This window comes from Sparus aurata, chromosome 13 (assembly GCF_900880675.1).
Source record: "Sparus aurata chromosome 13, fSpaAur1.1, whole genome shotgun sequence".
NCBI classification, from domain to species: Eukaryota; Metazoa; Chordata; class Actinopteri; order Spariformes; family Sparidae; genus Sparus; species Sparus aurata.
This window is the reverse complement of record NC_044199.1, coordinates 6,037,354-6,057,640: the sequence shown is the minus strand read 5'-3', so window position 1 is coordinate 6,057,640 and position 20,287 is coordinate 6,037,354. Positions and strand designations below refer to the sequence as shown.

The 20,287-nt window shown below is 42.0% G+C and overlaps 2 protein-coding genes across 5 annotated transcripts in view; one reads left to right on the top strand and one right to left on the bottom strand.

Moving 5' to 3' along the window:
* Positions 1–7,249, top strand: part of LOC115594344 (neuroligin-2-like) — a 66,128-nt gene extending 58,879 nt beyond the window's left edge. The window contains exons 8-9 of one of the 2 annotated variants that reach the window (XM_030438366.1): positions 991–1,351; positions 2,219–7,249. In XM_030438366.1, coding sequence (XP_030294226.1) covers positions 991–1,351; positions 2,219–3,131 — 1,274 coding nt within the window. In that variant the 3' untranslated portion in view covers positions 3,132–7,249. Of the gene's footprint in view, positions 1–984; positions 1,352–2,218 lie in introns of both variants that reach the window. The other variant, XM_030438365.1, reaches the window with a different exon arrangement.
* Positions 7,250–12,646: 5,397 nt separating this feature from the next.
* On the bottom strand, positions 12,647–20,237 carry LOC115593652 (endonuclease domain-containing 1 protein-like). Of its 3 annotated transcripts, none has more exons than XM_030437239.1 (3): positions 19,997–20,237; positions 14,708–14,946; positions 12,647–13,520 (listed from the first exon to the last, which is right to left on the bottom strand). In XM_030437239.1, the coding sequence occupies exons 2-3, from the start codon at positions 14,891–14,893 to the stop codon at positions 12,912–12,914; spliced, it is 795 nt and encodes a 264-aa protein (XP_030293099.1). In that variant the 5' UTR covers positions 14,894–14,946; positions 19,997–20,237; the 3' UTR covers positions 12,647–12,911. The 3 variants fall into 3 exon arrangements, with proteins under 3 accessions (XP_030293099.1, XP_030293098.1, XP_030293097.1); XM_030437238.1 differs by lacking the exon at positions 19,997–20,237 and adding an exon at positions 16,728–17,085; XM_030437237.1 differs by lacking the exon at positions 19,997–20,237 and having other exon boundaries at positions 14,708–15,847.
* Between the last annotated feature and the right edge of the window lie 50 nt (positions 20,238–20,287).

Here is a 20,287-nt window from a genome sequence, read left to right as displayed (position 1 = left end):
GTTTTATTTATTGTTTGTTAAGCAGCAGTATAAATACGTAACCATCAAGACAATGTCGTGAAGTATCCAGTACAGTACTTTCCTTTGAATTCTGGCAAAGGAGACGTAAGAAGCTGCATGAAATGGAACTAATCCAGTTAAATAACAGGTACCTCAAAGTCTGTTCTAAAGTGAGTAGGAGTACAAGTAATTAGTTACTTTCCAACACAGCTGCAGAGTAAGTTTGTCAAAAATATTGAGACTTTTTCCGCAGTTTCAGAACAATACAATCCAACTCGATACCTTAATATCAAATGTTCCAGAGCTATAAGATAAAAAAAAAGATCTACAGTTAGATATTCAGCCCAAAGCTGCATATGGTTACAAATGTTAAGTGAAAAAATAATTCCTTTTTTGTGTCCTTATGACTTTTTTTTTTTCTTTTTGCCATGGTCCCAAAAAAGTATTGTTTTTTAAATTGTAGTGTCAGGACAGCCTTACTCCACGTGAGCTAGCACTACAGCTAGCGATCTAATCCACTAGCATGTTTACTGCTGAAAGTTTTGCGTTGAGATATTTTTGTATAATCATTATTATATACAGTTTCTTTCTCGGGGACAGTGCATATTAAAGAACATCACTGTAAATATGTCGGGATTAGCCCAGAGGTTTAGATTTGGTCTGCAGCCTACAGACAGCTGCAAAGTTGGCCACCAAAAATCAAGAAATTTGTGTTGAGCTGCACATCCACATGTTCAAATTAAAAGCTTAATACAGACAAACTTTAAAAATCTGATAAACTATCTGTTTGCATTTGACTCGCGGTCATAAAATACTGCTGTGTCAAAAGCAGCAGGTTGATCGACAAGCATCCTAGTAGATTCCCTTTGCAGGGATAGGTTGAGTTGTGCACCAGACTGAGAAGAAAGCCTAGACACAGAATGCAAATGTGGCGCCTCTCAAGTCCAGTGCTTACATACTAACTTAAATTTGGTTTCTTCCAAGGTAAAGATATCCTCAGAGAGACCATAAAGTTCATGTACACAGACTGGGCCGACAGGGACAACAGCGACATGCGTAGGAAGACCCTCCTGGCTCTGTTCACCGACCATCAGTGGGTGGCCCCGGCTGTCGCCACTGCCAAGCTGCACGCCGAGTTCCAATCGCCAGTCTTTTTCTATACCTTCCACCACCACTGTCAGACCGAGGCCAGGCCGGAGTGGGCAGACGCGGCCCACGGAGACGAGATCCCCTACGTGTTCGGGATTCCCATGGTGGGAGCCACCGACCTGTTTCCCTGTAACTTCTCCAAGAACGATGTCATGCTCAGCGCCGTAGTCATGACGTACTGGACCAACTTTGCAAAGACAGGGTTAGTATAATCATGCATTCACAGTATGCAGTACTAAGATGTGCGTATGTAACATAGCGGTGTGCCTTTAGCCTCTTCATATTACGTGCAGAGCGTTAGTTTGCTGAAGGTTTACGCAGATGTTGTGCTCCGACTTGATTTAGGGATAGTTTCTTGAGCTTTTAAACATGCTGTGAGTCCAAACATCTGGGTCGGGGCTGTGTTGCGCCGTGACATACAGCGCCTGCTCTCTGGAAAAGGCGTTCTTCCTGCCGAAGAAATCCAAATTAGCAAAACTGCTCTTGTGTTTTGGCATATTGAATTGCTGTATGAGCAACACGTGTTGGGCAAAGTTAAAGGTTTTCATTTATTCTGCATGCACCAAGACAGTCAACCGGCTGGTTTGGAGATAATTCGTGACATGACGTCAGAGATGTTTCAGAGATCCTTTAGTGAATTGTACGGGAAGAGGGTTTACTCGGAACAGATTTGAGAAAACCACACTTTTTAATGTTTCTGAATCCGTGAAGGGTGTTATTTTTTGTTGAACCTTTGTTTTCCTTCTGTATCTTTATTTAGGAGTCATTTAAAATGTGAGTTAAAGGTGCAACTTGTTAGATGTCTAGTTGGAAACATTGAAAATTTAAATATATGATCAACAAATTGGGGGAAAATGCCCTTTTTTCTTTTCGACTATGATGTCTATTTATTGAGTTGCAGAGATATCTACTAAAGTTAGCATGCTAAAAGCTAGCCCTGCCCCATCCAGATCCAAAGCCCCGTGATAGCGATGCCACTAAACTTAACCTTACACACTGAGCCTTTAATAACATGATGATTAATAGTTAATAACCTAAAAATTCTGATTGTGTTATTTCTCTCCCCCAGGGATCCAAACCTGCCAGTTCCTCAGGACACCACCTTCATCCACACCAAGCCCAACCGCTTTGAGGAGGTCATCTGGACCAAGTTCAGCTCCAAAGACAAGCAGTACTTGCATATCGGCCTGAAGCCTCGTGTCAGAGACAACTACCGGGCCAACAAGGTGGCCTTCTGGCTGGAGCTCGTGCCACATCTTCACAGCCTCCACAAATTAATGCCAATCCCCATCACGACTCCACTGCCGCCCGGAGGCTCCAAACCCCGCCCTAACACCTCCACGCGCCCTGTGATCTCCACCTACCCGACCGATACTGACCCCGATAGTTCAGAGAGACCCCGCTACTCTCCCTTCCCCGACGAGACTCGGGACTACTCCACCGAGCTGAGCGTGACAGTAGCTGTGGGCGCCTCGCTTCTTTTCCTCAACGTGCTGGCCTTTGCCGCGCTTTACTACAAACGGGATAAGCGCCACGAACTCATGCAGAGACGCCACCGCCGACTGTCCCCGCAGCGCGGCACGACAATGGGAATGGGCGTCGGCATGGGAGTTGTAGGGGCCCCGCCGCACAACGACCTGGCGCTGAGTCAGGAGGAGGAGCTGATGTCGCTGCAGATGAAGCAGCAGAGGGTGGAGCTGGAGCACGGCACGCCTCTCCCGTCCCGCGGCATCCACGGCGACCTGGAACCCCTGCGGCCTCCCGTGTGCCCACCCGACTACACGCTGGCCCTGCGGCGAGCGCCGGAGGACGTGCCGCTGATGACGGCCAACACCATCACCATGATCCCCAGCACCATCAGCAGCATGCAGCCCCTCCACCCCTTCAACACTTACCCCCCTGTCCCGGCCCCCTCCACCACACCCGTCCCCAGCCACAGCAACAATGCCCTGCCACACCAACACTCCACCACCCGTGTATAGGACCAGGCACAACCCCACTCTGGGCTTACAGAGACGCACCACACAAACTGCTCCATACAAACCTCCACCCTCACCGCCCTCTCTTCTTCTTCTTCTTCTTCTTCTTCTTCTTCCTCCTCTTCTTTACTGTATCTGTGTCTTTTTCTCATCAAGCCCTCGAATAAAGCTGCAGTTTGTAAGATTTTAAGCAGTGAAATACCTCTGAAAATGTAATCACAAATCAAGGAGGAGTTGATTAAAAAAGCTCCCCTGCCAAAAGCCTGTCATCGTAGGCACATACCGCTTCGCCCCGTCACAGCTCGCTCAATATCTCCCGCTTAGGTGAGCCACCAGACGCAGCTTTCAGCCTGCAGCTCCCTCCCTCTCTCTCTCTCTCTCTCTCTCTCTCTCTCTCTTTCTGCTTACCGAGCTAATCACAATCAGTCAGGCATCTTATGTGTAGCTTGGTCTTTTTTCTTTTTTTTTTTAAACGCACGTGTTGTCGCGTCAGTGTAAAAACTGATGTTTGACATAGAATGCATCCATTCATTTTTTTCATTCACTTAGTGAAAAAAGATAAGGCGGTAGCGAGCAGCTTTTTTTCTTCTTTCCTTTTTTTTTTTTTTTTTGGCGAGGCGACATATGCCCCGACAAGCTGTCTGTCGTAAAGATTTCTTGAAACTTACAAATTGCAGCTTTAAAGGCCCAATCTGGAAGTGAAACTTGGCACCCCGTGTTGAGCGCTAACGTCCCAGCAGCCGCGTCTGTGTTCTGACTTTCGAAGACGTTTGTGAGGTGTGAAGCGGATTCACAGCACTGCAGGTATAAGGGATGAACTATCCGACAGCGGAGCGCAAGATTTTCAGCGATTTTAAAACTTAATTCCGCTGTTTACAAATGAATCTGTTTTTCATCTACGATGCGACCTAAATGCCGCCGTAAAGTTGTTGTTTTTTTTACAAGAAAACAATCTGCGCGCACGCACACAAATGTCGCTTTCCAAACATTTCCAGATTGGGGCTTCAAGTGTCGGGCGGTATACAGGAAATAACTGAATCACACTCAGTCTGTCTGTGGGATGCAACCTGGAATCCAGGCTGCCCATTAGAACTCGCTGCATCTCCGCTCCAATCACGACCATCACTTTATTTGTTTGTCACTCTTTATCTCTCCGTCTCGTCTCCCCCCTCCATCTAAACCCGCTTCTCTCTTTTTCCGCTTTCTTCTCTTCTGCATCTTGCCCTTGTAGCTCTTTTTATTAAAAAAAAAACACCATCAACCATCTTCACTTCACTCTCTCTCTCTCTCTCTCTCTCTCTCTCCTCTCTTTCCTCGCAATCACTTCTAGACTCTCTTTTCCTTTTGGAGTCTTTTATACAAAAAAAAAAAACACAAATGTAAATGATGTATTATTAATAAATTGTAAGGATATGAATGAAAAAAAAAGATATTCTGATATCTCGTTTTTACCAGCATTCTTGGTGCCAAGTACTGTGATAAAGTTCCTCTCTCGCTGGCGTCCAGTGGACCGCCCGGAGAGGTCCGTCCTGACTGTATCTTACAAAAAGGAAATACCATCATAAAAAAAAAGTGCCAACCCCTTCATCTTTCTTTCTTTTTGATCCACGCACTTTTTTTTGTTTTTTTTTGTTTTTAATTACACTCAATGTTGCACTGTGGCTGGTCCCTTCTTTAAAAGGGAAATCAGATTCAATATATCCTTGTTTAAAGAAAAGACATTAAAAAAAAAAAGAATATAAAGTTTTATTAACTACTTTGCTGTCTGGGATGTTTGCATGTTTTTTTTTTGTTTTTTTTTGTTTTTTTCTTCTTTTATAAAGTATGTGGACAGAGACGTTTGTCTGTCATTTTAATGATTTGCCTTGTTCTCCATTGATTTTTCTGTTTTGCTTTCTTTCTTTTCATTCTGAGACTCATTTTTCTATTTTAATATCAGCTGCACTTTGTGGTACTTTCAGAAAAAGGTATTAAAGTATTAAGAGATGAATATTGTGTAAAACTATGATTATAACAAAGAGAGTAAATATTTCCTCTTTATTTTTTTCATTTCCTAACACTGAGGCTGTGCCGCAAAAACTACCAGAGACTGACGAAAAGCCTTTTTTTCTTCTCTCCTCCCTCTTTTTTGCTCTGTTTCTCTTTATCTTTTGCAACTGTCAAGTTCGCAGTCACTGTATCTCAATCTCACCTGAAGATAGCACTTTTTTGAGTTACATAAAAAAAAAAAGAAAAACTACTTTACATGAATAAGTCTAAATAAGGTTTTTGTCTGTGACTGACATTAACCACATGCTTCAAGTGTTTGAAGACTGCCTGACAGTTATCTTTTCGTCTGCTCTTTTCTTGTTTCATGACTCTCCTCCTATCCTCCTCCTCCTCCCCTCCCCCCACCTCTCTCTGCAAGGCGGGAGGAAAAAGGGATAAGATATATATTTATGACGACGGTCAAAAAAAGGTGAGAAAGCCTTTGTACGCGTTTCACATCTTTTTCGCACAACTGAACACAGAGACGGGTCACACTCTGGACAAAATCTGAAAAATGAAAAAAAAAAAAAAAAAAAAAAGCCCCAGTGACATTAGGACAAACACTGGACAAACGGCGACAGTGATTCCACCGGCGAACGATCCGTCCGGTGCGCAAGAGGATGCATTCTAAAAAAAAAACCCTGATTTTCAAAAAAAAAGAAAAAAATCTTTAATGACAGACATTACTCATTACACCATATATCACAAGAGCAAAAGGCGAGCGGGTTTCATTCCGCCTGCATCCTGTCTGCTTAGGATAACGACACTCTGGAGCCAGACTGCCATCCCCCCTCCCCCCCTCCCCCCCTTCACACTGGACTTGGAGCGAGGACAAAATGAACAAAAACCAACACATGAAAAACAAACTGTACATTTTTTAAGTGTAGGAGAAACAAAACTGGAATTTGTAAATATTATGTTTGTCGTTTGGTTTGAGTGACTGGCCGGATCTTTTCTTTGTTGACAACAGGTGCAAGTTTTAGATGAACCTAACATGATTTTCAGCGCTCATGTTTCGATTCTCCTTTTTCTTTCCCCAGATCTCAAGGGCAAAAATTCCAATTGGTTACGGGCACATGAGTACATCTGTTAACATACATGAATTATTAAGAAAAGAGGAGGGGAAAAAATCACAGCATGGTTGAGGTCAGCATAAACATGAAAAGGAATGCTTACGGCTCAGGTTAGCCTTGATATCGGGGGTGATAGAAAAACTGCATAGAGGGCTGTCGAAGGCGTTACGTACACACCTGGCACTATCCCATCAGTCAAGAAGGCAGCTTCTGAGTGAAATGAGTCCTTTCATTGGTAAAAAAAAAAGCCAAAGAACAGCTGCAGGGAACAGATGAAGGAGTTTAAGAAACGAGGCAAAAAAGAAAAAAAACGAGATAGGGCGGATGTTTCGAATGTGCTCAAAACAAACCACAAATCAAGGAATTTTACTTGTGATGCTGTTGGATTTTAATCGTTAGTGTCTCACGTTGTCTTGAGCATTGTCATACAGTATAACCCAGTAATTGGGAGGTTGTGAAATCCTTTGTACTCTTTCGGTCTTGTTTCAGACTCTTAATCATGGTCGTTGTTTTGCTACCTTTTCGCAGTTTGGTCTGCACATTCTGTTCATGGGAGTATTGACCCAGCTGTTTGTTGTGAGTTTTGAGTTGCCCACGCTTCGAAAAGAAACAGCATTTTTTTTCTCTTTTTTTTTTTTTTTTGAAACGAGGGTTTGGACAGCCAACGGATAATGGAAGCACACTCACCAAGTTTACATGTTTACACTTACAGTTTTGATGTTGGCTTAAGATAAGGGGGGGAAATAAGAGAAATAAAAAAGCATTATAAGAATCCAAATATCTTCTTATTACAACATTTATTGCCAGAATGGTAAAGCGAAGGCTTGCACCTGTTTGTCTGTTTCATTTAGTCTGATTCAGTAACCTGCTTGAAGCTCAAGATACTGTGAGAGAGCATAATGACCAGAAGGGGTTGAAAGAATTAAAGTTAATATTTCTATTTCAAACAAATAGAGGCTATTACACACTGTATGTTGTGTATCTGAACTGGAAAACATTAAAAAGACATTCTTAAACAAATGCTTTGCCATTATTGTCACATTGTCAGAGATGCACAGTAGAGCTCAACATTTGGTGTATCTGATATCACCTAATGGTGTTGTACCTGGAACATCATAATTAATGTTGCTCCAGGACCATCGTTGAACTATTAAACTAATGAGCCATGTTGTTCTGATGTCATAGCTTTGCAAGTCGTGTTGGTATCATGAATAATGTTCCTCCAGGACACTCTAAGTACACTTTAAATGTTTTTAATAGTTTCTTTTCAGGTTTTTGTTGCTGTTTGGTTAGGTTTAGGCAACAAAAAATATTGGTTAGGTTTAGGTCACAAAAGTACTTGATTTAGTTTAGGCACTACGTATATTTGGTAGGGTTTAGGTCACAAAAATACTTGCTTAGGTTTAGGCAACAAAATACTTGGTTAAGTATAGGCAACAAAATACTTGGTTAGGTTTAGGCAACAGGACAACTTGTTTAGGTTTAGGCAACAAAATACTTGGTTAAGTATAGGCAACAAAATACTTGGTTAGATTTAGGCAACAGGACAACTTGTTTAGGTTTAGGCAACAAAATACTTGGTTAGGTTTAGGCAACAAAACATCTTGGTTAGGTTTAGACAACAAAATACTTGGTCAGGTTTAGGCAACAGCAATACTTGTTGAGGTCACAAAAATACTTGATTTAGTTTAGGCACTACACATATTTGGTAAGGTTTAGGTCACAAAATACTTGGTTAGGTTTAGGCAACGGGACTACTTGTTTAGGTTTAGGCAACAAAATACTTGGTTAGGTTTAGGCAACAAAATACTTGGTTAGGTTTCGGTCCCAAAAATACTTGGCAAGGTTTAGGAAAACATGGTTTGGGTTCAAATAGACCTTTATACAAATGTAAACACATGTTTGAAAGGATAACTTCTGCCATATCCGTGTTTCTTTTTCCCCTGGTTTGCAAAAGCTATGACATTACAAAAGTGTGATTGTCGAGGTTCAATGATGGCTCTGGAGCAATACCAATTATGATGTTCCAGGAACAACACCAACATGGCAGTATCTAGTCGTGCCTCATCAATGAGGTTCCAGAGGTGAAATTGTGATTTATACTCTGAATTGAGGATGTTGATTATTAGACATAATGTTGTTACCATCCAAGACTGACTTACCACGAGCTATGAGAGTGTGAAACGATGATTTATGCTCCTTTGGAAGCCACATGTACAAGTGATATCAACCTTGTTTTTTGCAATGTCATGGTGTTCATACTACCCACAACTCTTCAGTGTAACAGAGATGTCTCTGGTTGTTGGATGTAAATGTTTATCACACCCATGAATGTTGGGGAGCAAGTTACTGCTACCACTTTTATGTTCAATTTACCACAGAGCGACCCTGATTTTTCTTTCTGACATGCTGGGTTTTCTTCAGAGATGAGGAAATAGTGTCCAAAGGAGAGAACATGACTACAATTCAGACCCCATACCTGTGTTTGTGAGTCAAAAGTTGCTGGAAAGTTGGAAAGGAATCATTCACTATTGTTTATGAGATGAGTAGGCGTTCAGTCTTATATGTCATTTTGTACACAGTCTTTTACCTTTGCCTTTATGTTCCATTTTCCTTTCTTCTCTTTTTTCTGCTCTGAATCAAATGTTTTATGGTCATAATTGATCTTGGTTGGTTCGGTTCCAGGCTTAAACATAATACTGTTACTGTAGTATTATTGACTTGATTGAGTTGCTAGCCGAGGTCTTCATGAACGAATGATGCTCCGTACCAGTAGCTCAAAGAAAGAGGATTAGATTCCTCTTCCATGGAAAAAGCAGATTCTGGTTAAGTGAATTAAGGCTAGGAATAAAGTGGATAAGACCCCACAATAAGTAGGTAGAAAACAACTAAGAGCAACCTTTATCTAACCCGCCCGAAACGAGCTGAATATGAATATATACAATACATATAATACATTTGTCAGATAGGCCTATAAAATGTAAAGGCATACTATAAAAAATGTGCTGGTTTCCTGGGAGCAATTCCCGAGGGGGTGGACGCCAAAAGTAGTGCTTCAACTCTGATAACGACCACTCATCCACACACTAATGAAAAACACGTATGCATATTGCTTAATCTGCTACTGTGGGGAAACCCTGTGGCTTGCTAGCAAAAAAATCAGCTAGCAACAAGCTAACATAAAGAGTGAGCTGTAATTCAGGGCAGAGAGAGTGAGGCTGTTGACATTTATAAATGTGTTTTCATTGCTCATTGCTACTTTGTTTTCTGCTTACCGGAGGTCAGCCACCAACAAGAGACTTCCCACACACACTGTAGGCTAGTGGCAGACTCAGGATGTTTGAGGGGCGGGGCTAAGAAATAAATAAATAAGGCACAAATAAAGATTGATCATTTCAATAAAGCACCCATGTTTTTTGAACATGGGGGCACTGAAGGGGGATTGGCCCCTTGAACCCATCCTGAGTCCATTGATGCTGTAGGCCATTCGCTTCGTGTGCCACTGCTGACTGCAAAGTGCTTTTTATTGCACGTTATTAATATTATTCAAAGTCATATTTTTCCCAGGATGGGGAGGTTGTGTGATGATGATTCAGAGAGATTATACCTATATCGTTCCTTCCGGAAAATCCTGCATAATATAGTTTTTTTAAAAGTTTTTAAATTAAAGAGGCTAAAAAGCTCCACAGAGCTGGTTAGTTGATGGTTAATAATGGTTATTGGAGTTTGAAATATGTGATGTTTGTTCCAACTTTAAAAGGAAGAAAATAATAACGTGGCTGCTCAGAGAGAATGAGCACAGAGTAAGATTGACAGCTATCCTTTATTGCTATCGTCAGGGTCACTATCTGTGGTGGTTATTGTCCCAGGATTGGTGGTTAGGGTGCTTTAGCTTGTAGCTAGCATTCCCATACGATGTTTGACTCCTAAAGCTCAGCTTTTTTGAAGGATTTCCTTTTTCTTCGCCAACACAATCCAAATTCTGACTTTCCCTCGCGAGGTCTTCAAGTTTATCTAAAGGATTGGAAAATGTCACAGCCTGGAATAACTCGGCAGCAACAGTTATGTGAAGGGAGCCGTCCTCTCATCTCTGTTTGTTCAGCTGTCGGACACAATAAATCAATATCACAGCGAGTACACTGGAACAGACTGATGCACTGGTCCTGTCGGATAAAGCATTTGTGTTAATGCACGGCTTTCCACTCGTTCGAAGGCCCGAGGTGGAAATAATTGAAAACCATTTTGGTCACAGATGCATTTATTTCTGTAGCGGTGAACGCGCTATTTTTAGACCACCTTGCTGCCCCTCTTTACCTCTGCAAAGTCAACATTTTGCACTCTGATTAATTGTTTGGTTGTTTTTTGTTTGTTTCCCCGATTACATATTTGGCATAATAAATATCAGGTAGACCACAAGCAAAACAGCAGAGATAAATAATTTCAATAAACGACCTCCGCCTGCAGCTGTGTTGCGAGTAGTTTTATAGGATTAATGTATGAAAGGAGGGAGGGAGAAGCCGAATGTGACCTTGCACTAGTGTACAACATTTTTCTTTTTTTTTTAAATGAGGCAACTATACGTCCATTTCTCAAAAACTTTTCAATAGTTCTCAAACACCAGATTTGCACTTTTGAATTAGAATAACTGGCTTGAGTTATTGCTGCAATAAGAAACAAGTTATTTAAACCCTGTTGGGTCTAATAACTCTTTTGGTTAATGTGCACTGTATTAATACAAATCATCTGCGTTAGAACTTCACCACATTCATATTAAATAGATTGCACGAGTGTTTAGATGACTGATGTGTAGGGTAATGTCACACCGTTTGTCTTTTGCGCTCAACTCGATTACCTCTGCAGGTAACGGCACGCTGCTGGTTTCCATGTGAGCAGTGAGGACAGAACATACGTCTCCTCTCTCACTAGATGGCAGTGTGCAACTGCAACATGTAGAAAGAAAGACAGGGCTCTGACAGCTCGGAGAGCATCTCCCTGTTTAGAATTGCAAATGAAAGCAGTCAGTCTGAAAACTTTAAAGACGTCAGCGTCGCATGAATAATGAAAAGTGAAGCATGCTGTTGTGATGTTGTATTCACAGAGGTAAGACTTGAACATTTTTATTTTTATTTTTCATCGCATACCCAAATATAATTCTGTCTTAGATGTTTTATTACATTCAGAAGCCTTTTATTACTAGAAGATTAACTAAATGATTAAAGACGGTAAAAACCTGTCAGACAGCCATAAAAGTCAAATCCAATTTGTATAACTGCACCAAACATTCAAACTCACATTTGCTCAAGAGTACGATGAAAGGAGGCTGTTTTTGAGCTTATCACAGCTTTACATCCAGGCTTCACAGGAACCCTAAAGGGAATGACTGCAGGTGATCTATAAAAAGGAAGAGGACTGGTTGTTTTACTTTTGCAGGGTTACAAAAAAAGAAGTAATCTGAAGCCCTTTAAAGTGTAGCTTCAGTAGATTACAATTAAGAAGTCTCTTTTGGTTGTCCATACAAGGCTGTGGTTGATTTGTTTGAATTGTTTAATGCTGCTGGGCTGTGGATTTCTTTGTTAAGTACTCGGGTCGGACTATTTGCAACAGTCTAAAGGATGTAAATTTACGTACGTTCCCAAATGGCTTCACTCTGCGCCAAGAGCAGAGAGCAACATTGGCTAACAATAGATCGATTTAGAAATGGCATCCGTTAACATGAACTGGTGCCAAATGTACTTAAATTATCTGCAGAATGTGAAGAAGTAACAGGTTTGAACTCATGTCATCCATATGTTGGGCTGCAGAGATATCTACTGAATTTCGCATGCTTACCTCCTTGTCTTAACCTCCTGTCTGAACACCAACACTCCCTGGTGCTTCAGGCTTTCAGCCCAAACCGCTAGATGCCCGGCTAACCTAGCTAATGGTAGCTTTAGTGTGACCGAGCGTCTTTGAGACGTAGAGACGTAGTGTCCAGCTACAGCTTCTGTTTTATTTTTCTCTCACACACGTGAACAACAGCAGGGACTCTCTGTGGAAGCCCTATGGAAACTCTCAGGGGACACACTTCTTCAAATAGACAAGACAGTCTGTTACACTTGTTAGCAGTTAGCGGTTTACTCCAGTGATATGCTGCCCAGTGTTTGTTTTGAATAGAATTTGACCAGATGCCAAAGAGAAAAAATAATACTTGTGAGGCTAAATATTTTTGTCGTTGTGTCCATTTTTTGTACTTGGCGCAAATATTTTCAAGTAATCCAAAAATATTCAGATTAGATTACATTCATTTGGAGTCGAATGGATCATGCCATGTCATTGTTATCCAGTAACTGATATTAAACCCTCTAGAAAAGGGCAGAAACCGACATCTTCAAATGCTCGGTGCATAAATGTGAAGTAACACAATGACAACACAGAGCAGGAAATTAATTATTTTTATTAATCGAGTTTCATGACCTCCGAACAGAGTAGCTCTCCTGTAAAATGTGTGTCATGTTTGTCAGGAGAGAAAAGGAAAGATCTCATTGAACAAAGACGTTTTAAGAGATTTAACAGAAATTTTACTTTCACATTTTAGAGGATTATGACATTATCTTATTCTTCACCCCTGACGGGGGAAAAAGGCAAAAACTATCTGACATTATCCAAGTGAACTTGAAAGTAGAAACCCAGAGAGAGAGAGCTCTCAGATAGTGTGCTGGAGGTACATAGGAAGAGGTGAGGGAGAGATGCAGTTGTCGTAGAAGATCTGGAGGTTCTGGTCCACATCCATGCTGTTCTTCAGGAGGATCTCCAGCTCCTGCACCGGCATCTCGTGCACGCTGTTGCCCTCTTTGGCGTTCTTGGCCATGGCCGCGTGCGATGGGAAGCGGATGCGGACATCGTGCGGGGCGTTGCGGTCGTAGTCGGTGCAGCAGTAGGCGGACCACAGGTCCTCGGGGATGGCCACGCGGTCCTGGTTGTTCCTGCGGATCATGTTACCTCTGGTGGTGACCCCGGTGACGATGAAGGCCACGCCGCGACAGAAGTTGTTGAGGCGGACCCGGATCCGCTCCTCGTACTCTCGCCAGGGCCCGATGTTGAACTCCCGGATCTGCGGGACCACATTGGTCAGAGTGTAGGTGGCGGCGCGGTCGTGTGGGGTGGACTGGTGCTGGTCTGGGTTCAGGTGACCTCGCTCATATAGGACCACATCAGAGTAGTCATCCAGGACCGCCTGGCTGTCCTCAAACTTCATGTGCAGGTAGCCCGTGGGAAAGGGCAGCATGTTGCCATTTCCATCGATCTCTGCCAACTGGAGACATACAGAGCATTAACTACTGTTTGTTTTCTCATAGGATTCTAGACAATACAGTTTCCTCCTGACTCTGGAGGTGGATTTCAACAGTATGAGATTTGCACAGCACAATACGTGGATTCACATTACGAAATTCATGATCTTATAGTTATTTTTCCGTCACAGTGACACTTGGGTAAAATGGATAAAAACAGTAAAACAATTCAATGATAGTTTCACAAAATGTAAATATATGAATATATAGCCTGTTTTAAATGACACCTGTACAGTAGAATTCAATACCGTAGATAAGCAAATGTACGTATGGTACGATAACTGTAGATTTCCATACACCCGAATTCTTTGAAACCAGTGACGTGTAGCGGTGAGTGTTATGAGGTAGATTTACTTAAAGGGTAACTCTACAAATGTTACACGATTTAAAGTGTTATTACAGGTCTTGGTTTGTTCTAAAGCATACATGAAAAAAGTCGTAAAAAGACATGTGACTCCAGAGAAGGCTGCATACAATTCTGATCACCTGCCTCCAGTGATGTCACTCAATGGCATCAATTTGCATTGTTGGTAATGTAGGTGCAGGGTTTTGAAAAGCCTCCCGTCTATTGCACTGTGGGATCCATTGTAATTATTTATTATGGATAGTTTTATTCCACACATTCTTCTTCCTTTTCAAATCCTGGTGCCTACATTACCCACAATGCAACTTAGCGTGAGGTAGAGGCAGTTTATCAGATCACATGCAGCTGCCTCTGGAGCCACAAAAGGCTTTACACTACTTCTGTTTGAGTATTTTCATTTTGTGATACTTTATACTTACTTTAGAGGCACATATTTTACTTTTTTTATTCAATTACTTTGACTTACTGGTTACTTTGCAGATTACATGCAGAGCCAAAGTAGCACATTTTTTAATAAATACATTTTATCAGCAAAATATTGGATCAGACAGTTTGCATGTATGTATGCAGAAGGGTCAGACAGTCTGAGACCTCAAGTTGAAATACTTCTATTTGGCATTTGTTTTGAATTTAATACTATTACAAATGATAATATGAGTTTAACAATCTCATGCATCATGTTGCTATCATTCAAGTGGTAAGTTACTCTCACTTAAGTATTATTTTAACACAGTATCTTTACTTTTACTGTCCACTGCTGCAACCCTACTCTAAAAATTCTCTGACCTGTGGCTCGTACATCCAGGGGTAGTCCACCCGTCTGTCTCCCTCTGTTTTCTTGAAGGTATAAGCTGAGTAAACCGGAATCCTCTTGCGCGAGTCGTACAGGGTCACAAAACGAGGTTTGTCAGCGTAGCGTTGGCAGATCTTCTTCAGGCCGGTCTCGATGATCCCCCGCGGAGGCGTGCCCATGTACAGGGAGTCCTTGCATCTCTCTATGTGGTTAAAATCTAGGACGACCGACGCTGACAGTAGAGGCAGAAAATATACGATCAAAAGAGCAAAAACTAAAGGCGCAAACATGGTCATTTTTTGGTCACGGTCAACAAAAGTCTGCTCTGTGTCTCCTGCTGTGGCCTCTGCATTGACAGCGAGTGAATGTGTTTGCAGTTATGATTCAAATGTCACAGAGCAGATATGCAAAGCGAGTAGTGTGACTCAAAGACAGGCCTCTTAACACATGTGGGAGTGGATGCGCAGGTCATTGCATCACTTTAACCTACAATTATGAGATCATATCGAATTAAAGCCGCTTCTCTCATGAGTCTTATCTAAGTCTTAATGTCTCAAAGCTTGTATTGCTCATTTTGGAGTGAACTCAAGGATCTGTTGTGGTTAGGTTCAGTGACACACTTCTTGACGAGGTTATGGTTTGTTGGAGTCAAATTGTGAAGATGCTGGATCATTGACTCCTCCAGGTTAGCGATGCTGTACGTCAAGTAAGAATATAAAACCCTAAACTAACCTGCCAAAATAACTTACCCTTCGTATTTTGACCTTGCAAGATCGTTTTTTTCTGCAGTGACGTAAGCATACCCCTGCTTTAGCGGAGTTTAGCTAGAAGTTAAATTTACTCCAACAGAAGCCTGAGTGTGGCGATGGCGATGAGACACAGGACATTGTATTGGGGCATTCAGAGGCACGTTATCAACCTTATGGTAAAATGCAAAACTGTCTAATCTGTCACGGTGATGAACAAAAGGCCTAAAGATGACCGGCGTGGCTCAGAGGTACTATGCAGTGTGAATGGTGCGAGATAACACACGAAGGTTTAACTACAACCTAGCGACAAGAGTGCACGTGCGCTTAAAACACGGTTGAGAATTGCCTCGTAAATGCCTGCTCGTGTTTGCCTTCACATAACCAAAGACAGAGCAGACAGTTGCTGTCAGATCAGAAATAATACACATTTCAGGTTGTGGACATTTTATAATATCTGAGATTCAACTGAAGCCAGTCAAGAGCCACAATTATGTACGACCCAGCTGTAAGGATAATGAGGAATATGAAGAAGCAAAATAACCCAGGACTCAATGGAAATTCAAGAAAGTTAATTTGCCATGAATATGTTTTTTTTTAAGGCAAATGGTTTAATGCTTTGCCAAAATGGGTGCTTGACCTCTTCTGGCAGCTCACTGCAAGGAGCAGTTAATCTGAAACTCCCTTCCTGTTTCCAAAGTTATTTCATTCTGTACTCCTTCATAACAGCCTGGACACGGTCTTAGAGAGAGAGAACCAGAACCACTAGAACCAGTATTTGATGACTGTGGCTCTCGCTCCAGTCCAGACACTTGGATGTTTTCTTAATTTTGCACGTTATATTTGACGAGAGCGTGCGAGGTGGGCTGGTGGTTTCATTGACTGATCAACTATTCAACCACATGTCATGTCAGTGTCTCTGATTTCATTAAACCGCGAGGAAGATGCTGCACTGTATCAGACTACAGAGCAGCTTATTTCCCTCAGGCTGTCAGACCCATCAGAACATCCTCAGCACACCACCATAAAGAATAGTTTTTCATTTTATGACTCGCTCAATCCGGATAATTCAGAATCCGACCCGGCGACAGGACAGGCATAAATAAGAACTGCAAGAAGTTTGTAGAAGTAGCCAATCCTCTTGCTGATGACCTTTGTTGGAGAACATCTTCGCCGGGAAGTGTGATATAGAGTAGAGAAGTATAGACAAACACAGGATATTATAGAACGACGTCAATGATTCACCTCCAAGTATGACGTTACTTACCGATAGTCATTGGTTGTGACTTGTTCTGACAGCTCCAGGAATTACTTTTCTTCTGGACATTTCCATGATATTTTAAGTCTGAACTTTCCAAACGTCAGACATTTCCTCACTTCCAATATACTCGTGTATGTACGGTCACCTCTTACTTATCCATTTCTTCATCGCAGCAACTCCTTAGAATCATCCCATCACCATTATCTCTGTCGGATCACAGCGTTGCACACATGTTCACTTCCCGATACAAGTTTTCAACTCACAACATTCTCATGACGTCTTGAGTTTAATTTGTACACCCACCTAAAATGCTCTACTGACTTCCCTCCCCAGACAGCTTAACAATCATTCACACCTGGGCTCACCTGGCCTTAGCAACCCACATGAAGGCCGGTTGAGTCAACGACCCACAGGTGTTCTTAACGACTCTGTAAGGACACTCCCGCACAGAGTTTAAACTCCCCTCCAGTTAGTTAGAACTGACGGAGCCTCTTGGATGAGAGGTGAGACGGAACAAGTCCAGCTGCCTACGATGCCGCATTAGAGTTTAGTTTGTAGTCAGCGCCTATATTACATCTGGCAAACTGTCACAGACCTGGGATTTGTATTTACGACAGTGGCATTGCACACCAAACCTGTTGGGGGCGCCACATCGCACAAAATGGTGATTTCTTTATTTAGGTGATTGCTTTTAAGATGCATGGAAAGGTGCAAAGCTACTGACTGTAACGTGCCAGGGTGCATGAAAACCAGTAAGAGGAAGTGAGCAGAGAAACTCTTAGGTTGACTAAAAGTCATGCATGAACAAGGCAATCATAATTACGAAAGTATCATATCAAAATCCACTTAATTAAGTATTATAGTGAGTTAAATCCAATTGGAATGAAGACAATTGGAGAGTGACTGATGGGGGTCAATGAAAGGCCTCTGCTGCTCATTCTGCAGGGCTGTGGGAGTGCTCTGACTCAAGCCACTGATTTAAGTGTCTGGAATAAAAGGAAATAAAAATGTGCCGCTGTCCCACACTCCCCCCCTCTTCCTTCTTAAGTCTCTCGCATGCAAATGGAAAAAAAGTGTTTGTCAGATTAGCCGGAGCCACAATCCTTCACCGCCCTAATAAGTCAATTTGAGTGACTGAGTGTTGTTATTCATCGAGGGACCGGCTTGCCTCTCTGATCTAATCTTGAGTTATGACAATCATAACTTATGTAGCTGAGGCCCGATGATGCGGTTATGTGAACAGACATTTCTCAGCTGTCAGCATTTTTACCAATTAAAATTATAAATTCAGACCAAGTGCTGGCCCGGCTCAGCTGCCCTAGCTGCCTCATCTTCGGCAGCAGAGGGAGAGCGTTTTTACTGCCGCTGAGTTTTAATCGTGTCAGTTCTTTTTACAGGAAATGTGACTTCTGGTCATGACCATCCATGCTACAGATTTTAATTTACTTGTTTGTTTCTCGGGGGGTGAATTAAAGATGTAAATCTCAGATTCTCCAGATAATTATAATCAATCTTTATAGCCGGGTGTTTCTCGTACCGGCTGTGTAATGTGATCAGATATTAAATTTAAAGACACGTCAGCTGAGAGACATGTCTGGCTGACCTGGAATCAGCCCATTAGATAATTGAGTTTGTTGAGAGATTTAATAAAACATTAAAGAAATCAGTGTTTGATTCTAGTACTGGATCAAGCCAAACATGTATAGTATATGAATGACTATTTGAATGAAGATGAAGTTCTATTGTACTTGATAGAAAACAAATTAATGTTCTTTATGTCCTCCATCCTCCTTAAAATCCAGAATCATGCAATAACGTACATTGACCACTGGGTGGCAGCGTAGGCTTGTTTGTTACTTGTTCACATTTCTCGCTCCATGAGCATAGAAACATACATTACAAGTTTGTATTTATTTTTAAAGCCCTTAGTTTTAAAGGCCTGCATTGTTGGGCTCAATTTTTATTTTACAAAACACAGATGTTGTTAATTGTTAAGTATTGTAATACTAAGTGAGAGAAGTTATTTACATTGCCAGAGAGTTGTTGGGCTGTAGAGTTGAGTAAATCCCAAGTCAAGTCAACTTACCGCTGGTGTGGAGTCAAGTGGAGTCCTTCGTTGACGTAAAGTTAAGTCCCAAGACAAGTCGCTTTTACCCTACCTAAGAAACTTTGGGTAGGGCTGGTCTTACCTGCAGGATGCGGTCTTAATGAACATGAAAGACAAGGTGTGCGTACCCGTCTAACTATGAAATCAAACGTCAAACAAAGAAAATGTTAATAAAGGTTTATCAGTTTTCTCTCGACACATAAAAGATGTCATCATCATTATTAAAGAGTGAAATACTGACAGCCAGACTACAAAAAAACTAACCCGACAACGTAAAATGACGAGTCATTAGAGTTGCAATGTCTCAGGTCAAGTAGAGTCAAGTCACAAGTGTTAAACTTCCAAGTCTGAGTCGAGTCTCATGTGATTTCTGTTGAGTCAAGTTGCAAGTCGTCAAAACAGAGACTTGAGTCCGTATCCCTGCAAACTACTGGTGAATTAGTCATGAACAAGACATCGCTTTAAGATGGAGGGGAAACAATAACTTAGTGTTACTTTTACACTATTATACACTATTATAATTTGTAGTTTTGTGTTGTGTTACACAGGAATAGAACACATTTAAGAAGTGTGTGAAAAGGGAGGAGGACTGTTCATGTGGTACGAGCTCCTTATTAGAAAAGCAATTTGGTATTGTGCAACAACTTCCTTCCTTGAAATCAATCAATTTGGAGGTAATGGAGGAACAGCTCTTTACTAATGGCCCGGCAGCTGTGGGATACTGCCAAGGCATTCATTTGCTACTCATATGTTTGTTGTTCAGACTCTAGTAAATGGTTAACAGGCTCGGGAAGCCGCAAAATACACGTAATGGCATTTAAACTACATTTTTAACAGGTAATTAGTAACTTTGTCGGTGTCCATTTTGAAAGTAACCTCCCAGCCCTGATGTTAATGTGTGCTCCTGAGTGTAAAGTGTTGCAGTTTCTTCTGATGACATTGTAAAAACAGTTACTCTGTCATTTCATCCCGAGCGTGACGCCTTTTTACGCCCCTCACCGAGACGGAGCAAGACGTTCCCCTTCGCTTCTAAAACTCCAGGAAGGCAGTTTCCTGAGCCTCCACCGAGCCACCAGGGGGCTCAATTTAGCAGATATATATTCTCCAGCTCTGAAGCTGTCCCCACTTAGTTCTGCACCAAAGGCTTCTGATTGGTCCAAATACTCACATGGGGGCTGAGCGTTGACCAATAGAGTTTGGGCTGATCGGGGGGCTGTTGCTAAGGCACTTCAGAGGTAAAGTAGAGAGAGGGAGAGAAAAAAAAAAAATCTGTCAGCAGTCCGCTTCCACCATTTCACTCTCCCGTCTGCCTCCTCATGATCGGCTCTCCCTCCGTCTCTTGCCTCCTCGCCGTGCAGAGCTCTGCCGCCTGCTTTTTTATTGGCCGGCCGATGGGGTCGAAGTGAGCAAAGAGGAGAAGAGAGTGGTGGTTTTGCATTGTGAGCCACAAAGAGTAGAC